Genomic DNA, 19,660 nt, shown 5'->3' with positions numbered 1-19,660 from the left:
AGACAATATCACACGACACACTGCGTGGATATTAGTCTGGTCCCTATCAACGATAGATTTTTTTCCAAGGGGCGGTTACAAAAAGAGCCAAATAAGGTGATAAGCCCGCCCACATTTGGGTACTGGGCCTTGATTGGTCCCTCACGACTTCGGAGGGAGAGAAATGAAATCTCTATTGAGGGGGGCCAGACCTAATCTGCCGAGGGCTAAAGTGCGATGCAATTTTGCAAAGGCAGATTCGTCTGGAACCAGGCTACCAACATGCACAATATCAGCACCCTGACTCTGTTTGACCAGAATGGAACAGAGCCTTCATTAGTATCATTGGTAACACCTGTGAATGTCTTCATAATATGGCTGCTGTGAATAGAGCCTATTGGAAATACTCCAGTAAAGTTAAATAATTAGTTAATTTACACCACTGCTTAAAAGAACATACGTTGTCACTGTCACTTCACTGTCATATGCCCCCCCCTCCCCTCCAAAACATGTGGGGGGTCCCGACCCACAGGTTGAGACCCATTGGCGTACATATGATACAGTTTAATTGTATGTTAATGAGTTCAGTCCATTCACTAGCATGCGAACGGAGCGTGATGGGGGGCGGGGTAGGGCGGGAACGGGCGTGACGTCAGAGGGGGTGGCTCGACCAATGGGGAAGGCGTGTTTGACAGTCTGTACAGTAAATATACTATGAGGCTGCTTCCCTTAGTTTAGTCTGTCTCACACTGGCTGCTCAGGCGATCACAAACACACACACACGCGCGCACTGACTAGTGGAATAACACACTGCTAGAAACACACGCGCGCACACACACACACACACGGATCAAACATCAAAACGTTGATTCTTCATATTCGAGTCGAAGAAAACGGATCGTGCATTAGAGAGAGATAGAGAGACATATACTGACTGACAGCGAGAGAGAGAGAGAGAGAGAGAGAGAGAGAGAGAGGAAGAAGAAGAAGGGATCGTCGGGGCCCTGTTATATAGGTTCGTCTCGGCACGATCGCAGCTGCATTCCGACGATCCACCGATTTTATTGACTTATCGATTGGCTGTCTGGTCGATCTACCTACCATATCATAAGATCGAGGGGTCCCGGGGTCGGTCGGTCCCCCCCTTGCTGTGCGTATAGCTATAATAACAGCTGTCCTCCTGTGTGTGTGTGTGCGGAGGGACATGCTCAGTGCAGAATGAGCCAGAAGGAAACACTGGTGCATCTGTTTGCAGGAGGGTGAGTATATAATGGAGCTGTCATTACTTTATATAGATCTGTTTTGATTTGTTAGATCTGCAAACTTGCCTATAGCCTTCTGATCAAAGTATTGATGGGATGTGGAGTTGTCTGTCATGTCTGTCTGTCTACTGTATCTATCTTGGACTTATAATTGTGTGTCCATGCATAGTTTTTAATTTCTCATCTCTGGGACCCCAAACTGCTCTGTAAAGTCCTTAGTGTTGTTGTTAATGTGGGTCCATTTGGTTCCATTAGTACACTCTCAAGAGTTACAGACGCGTAAGGGTCCATTTGGTTCCATTAGTACACTCTCAAGAGTTACAGACGCGTAAGGGTCCATTTGGTTCCATATTTACACTAAGAGTTATAGACCTGTAAGATTCCACTTGGTTCCATGTATACACTCTCAGAGTTACAGACCTGTAACTTTCAGTAAGGGTCCATTTGGTTCCATTTGTACACTCTCAGAGTGATAGACCCGTAAGGGTCCATTTGGTTCCATTTGTACACTCTCAGAGTTACAGACCCGTAAGGGTCCATTTGGTTCCATGTGTACACTCTCAGAGCTACAGAACCGTAAGGGTCCATTTGGTTCCTAACGTAGCTGGGGACCCCCTAGCCGGAACCGCCTGTGTCTCAGCGTATCAGCTGTCAGCTAGCTGTGCCCTGGCTATCCTATCACACGCTCACAAATCTATGAATGAACTGGAAAACGGTGCTGATGACGCATGAGCCATTGTTGTGGGCTCAGACATCTGCTGGGGGGATAGAGTTTACACACGTCTAGTGGTTGAGCTACTGTAGCTTCATGTTTGCATGCTTAGTGGAAAGTGATATGTTTTGTGTTCAAATAAGTGTTAAATAGCTCTATATTGTGATAATAACCGTTGACTGTAGTGCATTTTGATGTCAAGGACCCCCACATTAATATGTATTTGGACCGCAGACCTGAACATATTCACTCCACTATCACAATATAGAGCTTCGACTTTTTTTTAACACAAAACATTTTGTGTTGTGTTAAAAATTAATGAAATTATGAGACAGCCCAGTTATCATATCCAAATACATAATTACGTTTGAGACAAAATGTCATTCAGAGGGAGTAGACCTAAACCTAACTTTAACCACTTAAACCCCAGCAAAATAGCCAACCGACAAGCTCACAACGCGACGCAACGCGTTGTGAGCTTGTCGGTTGGCTATTTTCAGCGAAAGCTTTCCCCTACAATAACAGAAAACAGATAAGACACTGGTATTGAGCCCTGAGGGACCCATTTGGGGTTTTAAGTGGTTAATTGCGGTGCTTTCCTTTTGAAGTGAATGTTATGGCATGAACCAGTTAGACTGCAATTGGATTGTGACAAAGGCGGCCTTTGTCTCCGGTTTCTCTCAGTCTTATCAGCCACTAGCCGGTCTTGTCTCTTTCCTCGACCTATAGCCTCCCGTATTCAAACACATTTATCCGAGCAAATACCAGTACAGCGTTTTCTCGCTCTCCGTATGCTCCAAGCAGGTGCCAGGTACACACCAAGACACATTTCGGTGAAGGTTAGAATGGCGATAAGTCCTTTTAATTAGTTTCCTCACTGATACTGATTCAGCCGCAAGTTAGGGTTAGGGTCAGATATACTCGCTGATACCAGCATTTTAGGCAGTATGGGCAGGTTTTTTTCCGATACTGGTAAATTGGCATTGGAACAACTCTTACTTAAAACAGAGCTGAGACCTCTGGCAGGCTCCCTATAGAAGCCACTAGACACTAGACTACACACACACACACACACACACACACACACACACACACACACACACACACACACACACACACATACACATACACATACAGTACACGCCCACATGGGTGGCAGGCGGCATAGTTAGCTGAAAGTAGGCCAAAGGTCGCGCCTGCCTGTTGGAAGGCAGCTGAACGATGCAGAGATCAACTGCAGCACACACACACACACACACACACACACACACACACACACACACACACACACACACACACACACACACACACAAGCACGCCACATTTACATATCCACCGAACTTGACACAACACGGCTAGTTGGCTGACCATGTGAACCCTAGCACCCTTATTCTATAACCAACCTACACGCTCACGTGTCGAGTTTGTAGATTGGCTATTTTCGGCAAAGAGGTTTGGTGTAGATGGAAAAAAAAGTACTTGCATTGTAAATTGGGTTTAAAGGTAGGATAAGTCATGTTTTTGGGTCAAAACAAAACTTTTTTTTTCTTTTTTTCCCACCACTTATCCTACCACTTCAAATGAACTTTACCACTCTGTCTGAGAGACACTTGCTATGTCTGTGCCATTACATTATATTGTCTCTGTCAGGGGAAACCTCATGTGTTCAAAAACTGTTGCTTTTCAGGATTGAAATTCAAAAGTATCAAAAGTAGCAGATCTACAAGCTCGGGGCGCGCTTCGAGCCGCGTTTCGAGCTTACGGATCTGCAACTTTTGACGCTTTTGTGTGACGGGCTGGTAAATTAATATTCGATATTCGAATATATCCTTGAATATGGGGAAACAAATTATATTCAAATATTAAAATGTGTATTCGATTTTATGTTTATTTGACAGGGACAATACACAAAAACAATGTATCCAGTTATAAAAACAAATCTTTTTTTTTTTATTGGATCCGAGCACTTGATACATTGTTTTTTGTATTGTCCTTGTCAAATAAACATTAAAAGAACAATTAAAAATAAAATAGTAATAATAATAATATTCAAATATATTCGGATATCAGCCAATTTTTAAGACCAATATTCAAATTTCATTTCTGAGGGATGTTAACAGCCCTATGATCAAGTAGGGCGTTCATCTACTATAAAAACACAAAAAAGTTAGAATATTGAGATAAGAGGTTTTTGCCCGACAGCAATATGACAGACAGACAGACAGACAGACAGACAGACAGACAGACAGACGTCAAATTGATCGATATTTATGGTTTATGAAACCACATGCTACCTACAGGCAAGAGTAGAGAGATTAGAGAATAAGCATGTGTGTGCGTGTGTGTGTGTGTGTGTGTGTGTGTGTGTGTTAACGTAATGTAAAACAACTCTGATCTGTAATGTTGGCAGTGTGTTTTGTACACTAAACTAAGCCGGCGCACAGCAGGTTAAATGCTGATGTCATCACGATCTTCCAGTCCACCTGGTTTTGGCACTCCATACGCGACACGTGGCCTTATTTACTGTGTGTGTGTGTGTATGTGTATGTGTGTGCGCGCGCTCGCACGTGATACGGTTCGCAGCGTTCGCAGACAGCGGCGCTCACACAGACGGTGACTGTTGTGACTGAAACGGTCAAAGGTCACGGGGGTCGCATGCTAATGAGCCCGTGTCATTGTCCCTACGTGCGCCGCATGCTCGGTCGCATTGAGCGCAGACGGTCTGTGTGTGAAATCAATAGTTAAGGTTAAGAAAGATGGAAACTTTTTCCGTTTCGGAGTTGGGCTGAAGGTAGAGGCTTGTAGATCAGTGATTCTCAACCTGTGGCTCGTGGGTCCCCAGAGGATTTTAGGGGGGTCCCAGATGATTAGCTTAACCCATTAAGACCTGAGGCGATTCTTAATTTTTTTTTCTAAATCCTAACAGTTTTTTTGAAAAAAATCTGGAAAATATTTTTTCAAGATTTTTCAAAAATAGCAGATCGACAAGCTCATAGTGCGGCACTTGGTGCCACGCTATGAGCATACATACAGGGTGTCTGCACATTTCTAAAGTTAAAGGTAGGGTAAGTGATTATTCTTTTGTTAAAAGGATAAAGTACTATATTCTGATAGTAATCATTGCTACAGAGGGTTTGTTCGGTCACAGGGGTCTCTCCAGCTCTTTAGTAAACAGAATATATGTACATTTTTTGGTAGGTGACACAATTTAAGCCAATCAGGAGAGAGCACTGACAATGCATTTTCTGTTTAAAAGAGCAGGAGAGACACTCTATAGCAATGAGCACTATCAGAATATAGAGCTATTTAACACTTATTTTAACAAAAGTAAATCACTTACCCTACCTTTAAGTTAAGGAGTTTTAAGACCTTTTTAATACTGCAAAAAACTAAAACAAAGAGAGTCCAGTGTACAAATGGAACCAAATGGACCCTTACGGGTCCATTTGGTTCCATTTGTACACTCTCAGAGTTACACACCCGTAAGGGGCCATTTGGAAGCCCATGTGGGCCCCTGGACCCCAACTTTAGACCCACTGGTGTAGCAGAGTGTTTCCAGTGAGCCAACATGCAACAATATCAGCACCCTGACTCTGTTTGACCAGAATGGAACAGAGCCTTCATTAGTATCATTGGTAACACCTGTGAATGTCTTCATAATATGGCTGTTGTGAATAGAGCCTATGGGCATCCAAGTGTAAAATTGACTTTGCCCCACGGCTGTGTTCCAGATGTGGGGGTACGGTGGGAGCCATCCTGACCTGTCCGCTGGAGGTGGTGAAGACCCGGCTGCAGTCGTCGACGGTCAACCTCCTCTACTACTCTGAGGTGCACCTCAGCACCGTCAACGGGGCCGGCGTGGCCCGCATGTCCACGCCGGGGCCCCTGCACTGCCTCAAGTGAGTATATGCACTGACCTCGTTTGTTTGTTTGTTTACTTTCCACTTCCAACAGCATTTAAAAATGATGCACCAAGAATCAGTACTTTTTGAGTCAGACCAGCTATTCCTTTTCAATTCCGGTTTAATAGAGAGGCCATATCAAGTAGTACTTAAATGATCTGCCCAGGAAGTAATAATTATGTTATTGATTAGTCCAGGAAGATTACAGGTCTTTTGTCGGTGCGGTAGGAAAGCTACTCAGTCCTGACCTTTGCCCCTGCCACAAATCAATGTGTGAGGTGGAGTGTTATGACGCGTTGTGTTTTTATTATTTAATGATCTTGTTAGTAATACAGTGTTTTTTCACCATCTACATTTCTACTGAACATGACATGCTGGACACTCACTTCCCTTCAGGAAGTACACGCTACGGGACTTTACTGTACTTTATGACATTATTATTGTTGCAACATACAACTGGAACATTTCCATTGATATTATTATGTTTTTACTGTAGAGCCCAGCTGATGCCAGGTTTTTGAGTCGTAGATGACCAATTATATAATATACAATGTAGGCATGTACTGTAGCAGACACTCTTTAACCAGAGCGACATAATGATAATATGTACATTGTTTATTATCAATTAAAAAGTCAAAAAGTGGATACGTTTCTAATACATTTAAAAACGTTTATATCTGAGAAGATATGAACTTATAATCAAACAAAACAAAACACAAGTAACTTTTTATTTGACCAGTTAGACCCTTTTCAAAAAGTGATCTACTATTTTGGAAATGTCTTGAAAACTTGGCTACACAAATCAAATCTGGGCCTATCAGCTGCATAATTGCTGATACCTATGTTTTGTTTTTTTTAAAGTCAATGACCGATATATTGACCAAACGATATATTATGCTCTCTAGTTTACTATCCAGATTTGTCAAGCGCAATCAGTCCTTTCTTTGTATTTTAATAACAGCATAGTGTTTCATTTCACAACGTGACCGTCAACCATTGTTGTGAAGTGCATAATTATGTGTTAGCAAGGTTAATCCTGCCTCTTGACTATTTATATAAATAGATAAACAGGACAATAGAGGGGCAGGGGGGGGGGGTGTGCTTAGAGCTTGGCTGTATTTAGACCCTTTCAAGGGACCGCTGGGGGTCCCCGGGCCCCACTTTGAGAACCACTGGGCCTATAGTATCCATAGTAAGTGGGTCATGGCCAGATGGAGTCTAATTGTGTCAAGGTTGACGCGCATTCTTGCCAGCTCAAAGATCAGACTCTCACCAGTGGGAGAATGATGACTGTTGGCTAGGCTCCCACGTAGCTGTGACCCAATAGTGTCATCGTGTCAACTTCAGCCTCTAACTTATTGTCAAATAACAAGTAAGTAAAGGAGAGCAGGCAGCAATCAAAGATATCTACATACAGTCAGTGGTGGAAAAAGTACTCAAATTTTGTACTTAAGTAAAAATGTATCAATACTGCAAGTGCAATATAGAAATACTCTGTTAAAAGTAAAAGCCCGTAGTTCAAAATTTACTAAAGAACAAAAGTATTGGTGTAAAAATATACTAAAAAGTTTTTGTTTTTTTTTAAATAGCAGATCTACAAGCACACAACGTGTCGCATCGCATTGTAGATCTGCTATTTTCTAATAGCCTAGGTGTAAAATAGGACTAAAGTGGTTAATGTATGTTTTATAATGTAATCATTTATATCCGCAAAGTAACTAGTAACTAAAGGTTTGAAATCATTTTAGTGGAGTAAAAGTACAATATTTGCCTCTGAGATGTAGTGGAGTAGAAGTAAAAATATAGACAATAGGAAATACTCCAGTAAAGTAAAACAACCTCACAATTGTACTTAAGTACAGTACATGAGTAAATGTCCTTAGTTACCTTACACCACTGGATATTTCTAATATGAGTACAGTTAAATACATACAGTATGGTGCATGGTTTACACAACGACAATGGAACGAGGCAGTTACGATTAAATGTTAGCAGACATACTATCAGCCATTACATAAGGTGCATAGTTTAAAGAACGATGGCAATAAAATAGCCACAGATATAGAACATGTGCATATAGTGTCACGTGCAGCTGAGACATCATTTAGCAGCAGATAGGCCTATCACACGTCAGTGTAAACGCCTGCGCACACAGTGAAGCATGTATCCTTCTTCACATGCATTACAGTAAGTAGGACACTTATGACCTTGTACATCAGTGGTTTTCAAACAGTTTCATATCATGGAGCCCCCAAATTAGTAATGTATTTGAACACGGACCCCCGTCTGAATATATATTGTGTCAGGGACCCTCTCCATACAAGATATGTGTCGTTAAAATGTTTCCAAAAATATATATATATTTTGGAAAATAGCAGATCTACAAACTCACAACGTGCCACATCGCAACGCGCTGTGAGCTTGTAGATCAGCTATTTCCAAATGACCAATTTTCAAATGGCCAATGTAGGGTTCATGTCGGTTAAACATGTTTTGATGCTATAAAAACATGTTGCATACAATCTAGGTTTAACATTCTAACATTAAGAATGACTTTTGCTTGATAGTTGACGTCACTGCTCACCTGAGCATCATTAACGTTAATTAGACATTAGGAGCTCCTGATTGTCGCCAAATGACATTTCAGTTGGAGCGTGTGAATGTTGCACGTCACATGGACAGCACAGTATTTAGACCTTCAAGCTCACAACGCGCCGTGTAAAGCGGCATGCGGCACCATCGCGCAACTCCATAAAACAGACACAAGTTTCCCTTCAGTATTTCTACAGAAACCCTGGTTCGATAAACAAAAAAACGTGTCAAGACAAAAGGCAAAGGTTATTATTGTCTCGTCTCCACGAGCAGTTCGCCGATAAAAGGTGACATTTCGGTCACGCCGTCGTCGCCAGTGAACTCGTTTAACGTCACCAGTAAACTCTCTAACGCTAGCGGCAGTACTAGAGTGACTTTGGTCTTTACGACTCCCAGAGACAAATATTAACAGCAACCATAAGCGGCTCGGCTGCACGTGAGGTCTATAGTTTACAGACATACTGTATGTGGTCTGACCTTAATGCTCCCGGGGTCATTTTCTTTACACGTGCCGTGGAAACACGTTTTTCTCACAGCCATGTCACGTTAGCATGACCGCAACGGGCTCTGTGCACGGACAGCAGCCGTGTCGGAAATAAATTGGGCCTCTTCCTTACTTCCTTCACAGGTGTTACCAATTATACTGATTAAGGCTCTGTTCCGTTTAGTGTAGCACAGTGGTTCTCAGACCTTTTAATTTCAAGGACCCCCATGACTTTGAGAGTGTACAAATGGAACCAAATTAATTTGGTTCCATTTGACCCATTTGTACACTCTGGTTCCATTTGTACACTCTCAGAGTTACACACCCGTAAGGGGGCATTTGGAACCCACCTCAAGGAACCATGAGGGTCCCTGGACCACACTTTGAGACCCACTGGTCTTCGGTTAAGGACCCCCAGGAGTTCGGGGAAGAAGAGGAAAGTTACATAATGCAGCTTTAAAGGGATATTTCACTTTCCAAACAAATTTCGGTCATTGTATAGTCTACTCAGGCTTTCGTGGGCACCCCGGACAGTTTTTAAGTTGCTTGATTCAGTATTTAGATATTTGATATTCATTCTATCAGACACGCCCCCTTCCTATACAAACCCATTGTAACTACAAACTCCATTTCTAACATGTTAGAATCATAAAAAACACCCGTCCTTGGTTCCCGTCCTTTTTTTGAAAGTGAAATATCCCTTTAAGAACAATACTCAAGTAAATGTACTTAGTTACTTTTCATGGAGTTCATGGTGGTCACGTGTAGCGCGTGTAGCATGTTGTTGTCACCACGCCCTTCTTCTGACCTGCTTTTACACTAATATTGTCCCTCTACTCTACAATGTACTCTAAGCTTGGCCTCAACCAAACACTTTCTTAGTCCACTAAAGCAAGGGTTCCCAAACTGTTCAGGCAGCGACCCCCCCCACCAAAAAATAATCCTATTTGAACTGGGGACCCCCCACCGTGACAAGCACTTGGAATTGTAGGCATTGCATTTAGTTTGACTCCTTTCCACAGATACATATGGTGAAAATAGCCGAACTACAAGCTCATAACAACGCCTCGCGTTGTGAGCTTGTAGATCTGCTATTTTCACAATGTTTGCCTCTTTCTTGCGTAATATTTGACAATTTGGCCAATTTAGTATAAAACATGTCTTAAAAGTAATTAAATTGTCACTTTAGAAATGTGCAGCTGTATACCCTGTATACACTTATACTGTATGTTGGTTTGTCTACTGAAAACAATGTTGCACATGCTAAGCTAATCTTCTGGGGGAGTGGGGGGAACCACTGTCTTAGTCCCCCAAAGCACTGTCCAGACCAACGCAACGCATTGGAAACGCGCAACGCAACCACTTGGAACTCGCGACCACCTGTAACCTACCACTTGCAACAGAATCCTAAAACTGGGGTTAGCAACTCGACAGCCGATCAACAAGTCCACAACGCGTGCTAATGGTCAAGATTACATTTATCCCCATAGCAAGCAGGCAGGCTCTATTAGCTCAATGGTAAAAACAAAACAAAAGAATCTGCAGTTGCGCAGGAAACCGGATTAAAATCTGGTGTAGAGGAGGAAAATGACATGTGTACTTCAGTACACTACTAAAGCAATTGTGCTTTGTTACTGTTCACCACTGAATGTATTGTTGGACTGTTATGAGAGGAGAGCACATGCCTGCTATAATGACGCAGCAACAGTGAATGTTCCACATCCCATAATAGTGTGTTCATGTCAGGCTGACCCGATACCGGTCAGCATTCTAGTTCCACCACTCAGGATAGATATAAAACACATCATATGACTCGACTCAACACGCAGCTCAAACCTTATTTGTAGAGCACATGTAAAACCACCAAGACGACCCCAGGTGTTGCACATAAAAATACAAATAATTACACTGTAAAAGACAAAGCAGACATGATGTAACATACAGTATGTGAAGTACATAGGGAAAGGGCACAGGTGCACAAACGTATGTATGTAAAATAACAACATATTGACAATTGCAGATCTACAAGCTCACACGTGAGCAACTTTCGCAATGTGTGCACGTTGCAATGGTACAACAAACTATGATACAGTGGTGAGTCAGACTAATTGATTTAGTCTATTATAAGCTCCTGGCAGCACTACTTGTTTGCCTGTAGGTGACCTACCTGACACCATAGCTTTACCTGGGTGCTGCTGCAGCAGTGTGTTTACAGTAAATCAAGACATAGAGAGCATGTAGTACAGTATGTTGCTGCATGCTATGATTCAGTGCTTCTCAAAGTGGGTTCCGGGGACCTTGAGAGGGTCCCAGGGGGTCCCCGGCAAAATGAGGAACAGTTTTAACCTCCCTATTTTATTCTTTGGCTATTTTCAAAACATTTAGAAAAAATCTTTAAGCATACATTTAATTTTGAAGATTTTGAAGATTTTAAGATTCTCATGGGGGTCCCTGGCACATCATATTTTCAGTTGGGGGGCCACGGCCAAATACATACCAATTTGGGGGTCCTTGACCTGAACAAGTTTGAGAACAGCTGGTTTTAATTCATACGCATAATTGGAAAGACAGATTAACGGGAGAAGGCTTGGGCACACTTTACTTTAAAAGTGGGGTCTACAATGCATTATAATCACATTTTTTATGCATTATAATGTGCTGATAAGGCTTCATAAGTTAACACTCGTTATAAATGTTTATAATTATGCATAACAACTTATAACAAGATTTATGACGTATTATAAGTGCTGATCTTAATGCATTATTATGCTCAGTGGAACAGCACATTATAACTACCTTAACTTACAGTAGTTAGTTATAAGTGTCTTTGATATTAGTTGTTATGCATAATTATAAACACTTATAACAAGTGTTATGAAGCCTTACAAGTGAATTGTAATGCACTATAAATGTGATAATTATGCATTATATTCCCAACCTTTCAGTAAAGTGTTACTGAATGTTTGAGTGCAGTGAGTACTTTTACTCAAGTACTGTACCTGAGTACACTTTTGAGGATTTTTGCCTTTACTCGAGTGTCTCCCATTTTCAATGCTTTTACTTCTACTCCACTACATCTCAGAGGCAAATATTATACTTTTACTCCACTACAATTATTTGAAAACTTTAGTTACTAGTTACTTTGCAGATTTAGATTATTATTACATCATTCCGGATTTTCACTTATAACAGAGTATTTCTACATTGCAGTATTGACACTTTTACTTAAGTAAAACATGCAAGTACTTTTTTCCACCACTGTTTGAGTGTGTATACCTGCATTGTAATGTGAGAGTGTTTCTGGATGAGAACATCAATGGAAAGTCAAGTTGAACAACAAGTAGCCTGCAGACTGCAGTAAACACTGTATATGATCTCACCATGTGACATGCAGGACCGCTTAGAGAGGATCACATTACTGCTCACATCAACTATCACATCCTCTCTGCTCTGTCAGGTGGAAACCTTGTATCCAAAAAGACCAAGACCCTTCCTTTTTTATTGTCCTTTTAAAAATGATTTACAATAGTGACAATAGGCTCTATTCACAGCAGCCATATTATGAAGACATTCACAGGTGTTACCAATGATACTAATGAAGGCTCTGTTCCATTCTGGTCAAACAGAGTCAGGGTGCTGATATTGTGTGCATGTTGGCTCACTGGAAACACTCTGCTACACCAGTGGGTCTAAAGTTGGGGTCCAGGGACCCTCATGGGTTTCCAAATGGCCCCTTATGGGTGTGTAACTCTGAGAGTGTACAAATGGAACCAAATGGACTCGTAAGGGTCCATTTGGTTCCATTTGTACACTCAGAGTTATGGGGGTCGTGGAAACCACTGTGCTAGACTAAATGGAACAGAGCCTTCATTAGTATCATTAGTAACACCTGTGAAGGAGGTGATAATATGGCTGCTCTGCATAGAGCCTATAGCCGATGTGCAATCTCACAGAGCGTACGTATAGATCTGCTATTTCCACTGCCTTTGTGTTTGCACTCATATATGATGAAGTAGTGAGTTAAAATGTGAAACTTGGAGATACAAGGTGTCCAAACGTCAGTAAAATAGTAATAGTAAATAGTGCAGTAAGAGTATAAAACGGTATCGCAACATCTACTGAAGGATTCAAAATACAAAACGATTGTTCACTATGAATGACATGTCATCATGTGATGAAGGACGTGGTATCAGGTTGGCATAGACTGACAAACTCGCTGATGTCAATACCAGCATTGTAGGCGGCATTGGCAGCTTTTCCCCATACTGGTATGGCAAAAACAGAACCTGTGTTGAGTGTGTTCCAATGGATCCAATGTAGTTATTATTAAATAATACCTACACATTTTTTTTTGTCTCAAGCTATTGTTAATGCTTTTCAATGGTTCAATATTTATAAAACCTCACAGACTTAAAGCTGCACTAACTTTGCTCTTAATCTTGACCATCAGGTCAACATTCTCCTACAAAATGTCTTCTAAATCCTTTTTTTTTTTAAACTACGTTGCTACGTTTTCATGTCAAGGACCCCCCCCCCAAAATTATATGTATTTGGCCACGGACCCCCATCTCAAAATATTTCGTTCCAGGGACCTCCAGAAGCAAAGAATTGAGTAAAAAAAAAAAATCGCTTTAAAAATATATATATATTCACAAGCTTGTAGATCTGCTATTTTTGAATAGCCAAAGAAATCGAAAATGACACAGATGCGTTCCCGGTCTGAATGGGTTAACATAACTCACCCATACAGATTGGACAAAATTACATTTTATTAATTTGAAAAAAGCTTACATAGTGCGGCTTTAACTACGTTCACTTTGAGGATTCGACAGCAGATCTACAAGCTCAAGCTTTTAGACCGGCTCTTTTCTCGACTCTTGCGCGACAACCCTCGCTCGTCGACGTAGGGCGTTCGCTTACGGACGAGTCGAAACACAAGTGTTACACGGTTATGTGACACATTATGGTGCCAGTGATATCGTATTGAAACCTGGCCAAAAAAACATTGTGTAAGCGCGCTACGGAGACAATGGCATAGTGACAGGTCAATGGAAGACTACATGAAAAGCCCCGGAACGCTCAGGTTACACTGACTACTGACTACCAGTGGTGGAAGAAGTACTCGGATATTTGACTTTAAGTAAAAGTAGCAATATCACAATATAAAAATACTCTGTTGCAAGTAAAAGGCCCCGTGTTCAAAATGTTACTTGAGTAAAAGTACAAAAGTATTGGCATCAAAATATAGTTAAAGTAACAAGAGTAAAAGTACTAATGTTTGAAAATAGCAGATCTACAAGCTAAGCTCACAACGTGTCACGATGCGACGCGTTGTGAGCTAGTAGATCGGCTATTTTCAAATAGCCTAGGTATAAAATAGGGCTAAAGTGGTTAAGGTATGTTTTATGATATAGTAATTTATACCTACAAAGTCACTAGTAACTAAGGTTTTCAAATAATTCTAGTGGAGTAAACGGTACAATATTTGCCTCTGAGATGTAGTGGAGTAGAAGTAAAAGCATTGCAAATTGGAAATACTCTCGTAAAGTAATAAGTAGCTCAAAATTGTACGTAATAACGGTACTCAAGTACATGTACTCAGTTACTTTCCAGCACTGCTGACGACTAGGATCAGATAGAGTTATTACACTGGATGGCATCTTCTCTGAGGCAACGTTGGCAGCAGGCAGTGTTCTAAACATAGTTCTGTTATGTTATTATTATATAACGGTTATTCTCGGCCCTTCTTAAATCCAAAGGACTCCTGCCTGGTGATATGCATCAGGTCACGGTCACCTCCATTTGATAGCGTTATTTATCTCTGGGAACCCAGGCCAATATGCACTGTAAAAAAAAACAGAGAGAGAGAGAGACGGACGCTTGGCACTGATACAACAAGCCAATAGAGTGTTGCTTCAGTCCAGTGTCACTTTTGTTGACTAAAACTGTGACAAAAAATGGCGGGCAACAACCCTTTAAATAAATACTAAACTATGATGACTTACAGTGTGACTAAATATACTGACAACTTCGCCAAAAACTAGACAAAAATGTCTAGGGAGGGACGAGTGGAGAAGAGATGTTGCGCTCCTACAATAGGCTCTATTCACAGCAGCCATATTATGAAGACATTCACAGGTGTTACCAATGATACTAATGAAGGCTCTGTTCCATTCTGGTCAAACAGAGTCAGGGTGCTGATATTGTGCATGTTGGCCCACTGGAAACACTCTGCTACACCAGTGGGTCTACAGTTGGGGTCCAGGGACCCTCATGGGCTTCCAAATGGCCCCTTACAGGTGTGTAACTCTGAGAGTGTACAAATGGAACCAAATGGACCCGTAACACCTTGGTAACACCTGTGAAGGAAGTGATAATATGGCTGCTGTGCATAGAGCCTATAGACAATCTACAAGCACCTTGTAGATTTTTTTGGCAACATTTTTGGGAGTACATTAGTGTAGTGGGAGTGCATTATTATTATTATTATTATGTTACTAATCAATGATTGTCAATTAATGATGAGTTCTTGCCGATGTCTGATAATGAGTGTGTGTGTGTGTGTGTGTGTGTCTGTGTGTGTGCGTGTGTGTTTGTGTCACTGCAGGATGATCATGGAGAGAGAGGGGGCTCGGTCGCTCTTCAGAGGGCTGGGACCCAACCTCGTGGGCGTGGCCCCTTCCAGGTATGTTATGGTTACATATGAACATGTTTATATATATACTGTATGTCACGTCAAGTTAACCCGTTGAGACCCGAGGCCGATTCTACAAAAATACCTTCCAAATCAGTAGTTCTCACACTCAAGATTTTTCCCAAAATGTTCAAAAATAGCAGATTTGCGAGTTTGTGAGCCTCTATTTATTTGTCTTTATTTATTTTTAATAATTGATAATATATATTTTGATTATGACGATTTTCTGCAAACTAATTGCAATTATTTAAAATATTTGTGATTAGGTGATTATATACTGTAATAAACAGGCCTTATACACACAGCTGCAGGTAATATTTGCTCTCGAACTAGCAGCTCGTGTTATGCAATCTCTTCTTAAAATGGTGTTTTCGTCGCTCCTAACCCTTCCCTCGCTCTCTGCACGCCGTGCCAGACCAGGGAACAATCATAATAATGTTAAGCCTTTCACCCAGCAGTGGAATGGAATTCCTATTTCTGCACTGTAACTGGATTTGAGCCGCTATGCAGCGGAAATGAGCCCGCTGTCGTTCACCCAGGAAAACAGCCGTTCTACAAGCTCACAACGCGCCGCGCTGCGACGCGTTGTGAGCTTGTAGATCTGCTGTTTTTCCTGGTGCGCACCTAAGCTAATAACTCAGGCTTTTGGTCTCTGGTCTCGGTCCTAAAACAACAGCAGCGGTCAGACGGACTAGAGCTATTACATTGGATGTGTTGTTCTTGCAGTGGGTGCGTGTGAGTGTGTGTGTGTGTGTGTGTGTGTGTGTGTGTGTGTGTGTGTGTGTGTGTGTGTGTGTGTGTGTGTGTGTGTGTGTGTGTGTGTGTGTGTGTGTGTGTGTGTGTGTGTGTGTGTGTGTGTGTGTGTGTGTGTGTGTGTGTGTGTGTGTGTGTGTCCAGTGCGACTCCAGGCTGAGTCATAGGTCGGGTATTGTTACGTAAGGTGATTATTACAGCTGTGCGTGTTGCGATACAGGAATGTAATAGTTTGGAAAAGCTGCGTGGTGTTTACGTCGTTCAGGGGCTTGCACTCTTTGTATCAACCATATTAAACACATTCCAATCACAATACATTATGTCAACCCATTTAGGACGGTTACATCTATACGTTGTTCTGCCTTTGAAGCCGGGAACACCTCTGTGTCAACTGTTTAGTTGTTGCTACTGTGTGTATATATATATATATATATATATATATATATATATATATATATATATATACGTATAAACCTTTGTTTTATTATTTTTAATACAAATTTGAAGTTTTTCAGAAAACGTTAGAATTTTAGAATCAGTTCCAAGGTATTAGGGTTAATGTAAAATAACTCTCTTTTACCTGGACAAGTGACCTTTGTGCCCTGACAAGCAAATGGTAAATTGCTTGCCTCAAAAAAGTTAATGTCAACCCCTGCAGCATTAGACCAGACCCCCTCCCTTTGATACACCAAGTCCCCGGACCCCCACATTGTGCACGATGTGCATGCGTGTAAATGTACACGCACGTGCACACAGACCACCTTGCACCCGTGTCATCGCTCGGAGCTGGACAGTTACATAAGACAGAATGACTTAACATTCACTACGTGCAGATGTGCATACGGTGCTGTGGATGCATGATGCGTGCGCATGCTGCTAGCTCTGTGCTTCAACACACGCTCTCTGGGGCTCGCTGGTATTAATTCCTCACGGCGGAAGTCTAGATCTGCTGCTAAATCTGGCCATTTTGGGCCACGCGGGATATGGTGGCCACACATGCACTTGAACACACACACACACACACACACACACACACACACACACACACACACACACACACACACACACACACACACACACACACACACACACACACACACTTCAGTGGTGCTTGCGGACCGCCAATAATCGGGGTACAGCAGCACACCCTCTTGTGTAATATTGCTTAATTAACATGCTCTACCATACAGATCGGACAACGTTTTATTTTATTCATGAAGAGAAAGTTACATAGTGCCGCTTTAATGTCATTGACGTTTTAAATGTTTGTATTGAAAAGTATCTGGGCGGTGTACCGATTTAGCACCGGTATTGGATTAAAATCTGCAAACCGATATCCATCTCCAAGCGTAAAAGGTGCGGAATACGATTGTTGAATAACACGTCATCCTTTGTTGTGTTGTGTTGTGTTGTGTTGTCGCAGGGCGATCTACTTCGCGGCCTATTCCACGGCCAAGGAGAAGCTGAACGGGGTGCTGGAGCCCGACTCTACGCAGGTGCACATGCTGTCTGCTGGACTGGCAGGTAATCATCTGTCTGTCTGTCTGTCTGTAGTTCGATTCGTACTTAGTGTCATGCTGTGGTGGAAAAAGTACTCAAATGTTTTACTTATGTACAAAAGTAGCAATACTGCAATGTAGGAATACTACAAATGTACAAATGGAACCAAATGGACCCTTACGGTTTCATTTGGTTCCATTTGTACACTCTCAGAGTTACACACCTGTAAGGGGCCATTTGGAAGGTTTCCAGTGAGCCAACATGCACAATATCAGCACCCTGACTCTTTTTGAGCAGGATGGAACAGAGCCTTCATTAGTATCATTGGTAACACCTGTGAATGTCTTCGTAATATGGCTGCTGTGAATAGACCCTATTTCCACTGACGACAAAAAAGTTCGGTTTATATGAAAGCACACATTTAAGACTTTAACTTGCCTCTGGTGTTCCCGGTTTGGCCGTGACTATAGGTTTACGACCGTCCCTTGGAATAAGGAATTGTCCCTTATTTGTAAACTAAAAGACGTGTCTTTTTCTTGCCGGCCGAGTGTGTGTGTGTGTGTGTGTGTGTGTGTGTGTGTGTGTGTGTGTGTGTGTGTGTGTGTGTGTGTGTGTGTGTGTGTGTGTCCCTTATTTGAATTTCAGTTAGTTGGCAACGCCTAGCCGGGATTTACTTGTCCTGCTGTCAAACCAAAGGCGTTGACAATCATTCAAGTCCCCCCGGTGGTAACGTACCCTGCCATGTTTCACACACCGAAGAGCCCGGGCGCTTGTCTCGTCTTTGTGGTTAAACAAAAAGCAGCATAACGTGCTACAGTCACCTGGCCCCTCTGAGAACACACCCTGCTGACCCAGATAAGTGTCTTGTCATGGTCACGCACAGGGGGCCCCATTTAACTCGACTCAGCATCAGTCAAGACGTTGGTTCCCAGGGGTCCTTGCGGGGAGGGGGGTTCCAAGGGCGTCCACAGCAAAATGTGTCAATATAGCATCATGATAATTTTAACCACTTTAACCTTTTATACTTTGGCTGTTTTTGAAAAATCTTGAACATTTTTGCAAATCTTTGATAATGTTTTTTTTAAGCGAACATTTGTAACTCAAATCTTTGCTTCTGGGGGTCCCTGGAACAACATATTTTGATACGGGGGTCCGCGGCCTAATACAGTATATCATTTTGGGGGTCCTTGACATGAAAACGTTTGAGAACCACTGAGCTAAGATACTGTTTTCCACTGCCTGGTACTGGCTCTACTTGACTCTACTCGCTTTACCATGTTTTCAACACTCTGACAGCTTGTGGATATGGGCAGTTTGAATATTGTATTGACGGATTGTGCGCTTATAGATCTGCTATACTGTAGGGCTGAAGTGGTTAATGTAAGTTTTGTAATAATAATCAAAATCTACAAAGTAACTAGTACCTAAAGTTTTCAAATGATTGTAGTGGAGTAAAAGTACAATATTTCCCTCTGAGATGTAGTGGAGTAGAAGTGCAGAAAATTGGAAATACTCCAGTAAAGTAAAAATACCTCAACTTTTTACTTAAGTACAGTACTAGTCTGTTTATTGAGAATATCGGCCTATATAACGACGTGCCCAAAATAGGCCCCACCAGGGTTAACAGGGTTTATGAACATAAAGCTATATGTTAGCAGTTCATCATGACACGGCATTCTCAGAATGCATATAATATAGGTGAGATAGTTCTGGATTCTGACACAGTGACCTGCCCTACTGAGGGGTCCCTGCCTGCTCTCATGGACCCCTCCACACGTCTGG

The 19,660-nt window shown here is 41.9% G+C and overlaps 1 protein-coding gene across 1 annotated transcript in view; it reads left to right on the top strand.

Annotated features, from left to right (window-relative positions):
* Positions 1-734: 734 nt before the first annotated feature.
* Positions 735-19,660, top strand: part of LOC311046408 (solute carrier family 25 member 36-A-like) — a 32,063-nt gene continuing 13,137 nt past the window's right edge. Inside the window, exons 1-4 of the mRNA XM_084058684.1 lie at positions 735-1,238; positions 5,685-5,852; positions 15,539-15,616; positions 17,802-17,902. Coding sequence (XP_083914810.1) covers positions 1,198-1,238; positions 5,685-5,852; positions 15,539-15,616; positions 17,802-17,902 — 388 coding nt within the window. The 5' untranslated portion in view covers positions 735-1,197. The remainder of the gene's footprint in view (positions 1,239-5,684; positions 5,853-15,538; positions 15,617-17,801; positions 17,903-19,660) is intronic.

The sequence above is a fragment of the Gymnoscopelus microlampas genome, assembly GCF_963454915.1.
Source record: "Gymnoscopelus microlampas genome assembly, chromosome: 5".
NCBI lineage: Eukaryota > Metazoa > Chordata > Actinopteri > Myctophiformes > Myctophidae > Gymnoscopelus > Gymnoscopelus microlampas.
Note: the sequence above shows the minus strand (reverse complement) of the source record. Positions and strands in the feature narration are given on the sequence as shown.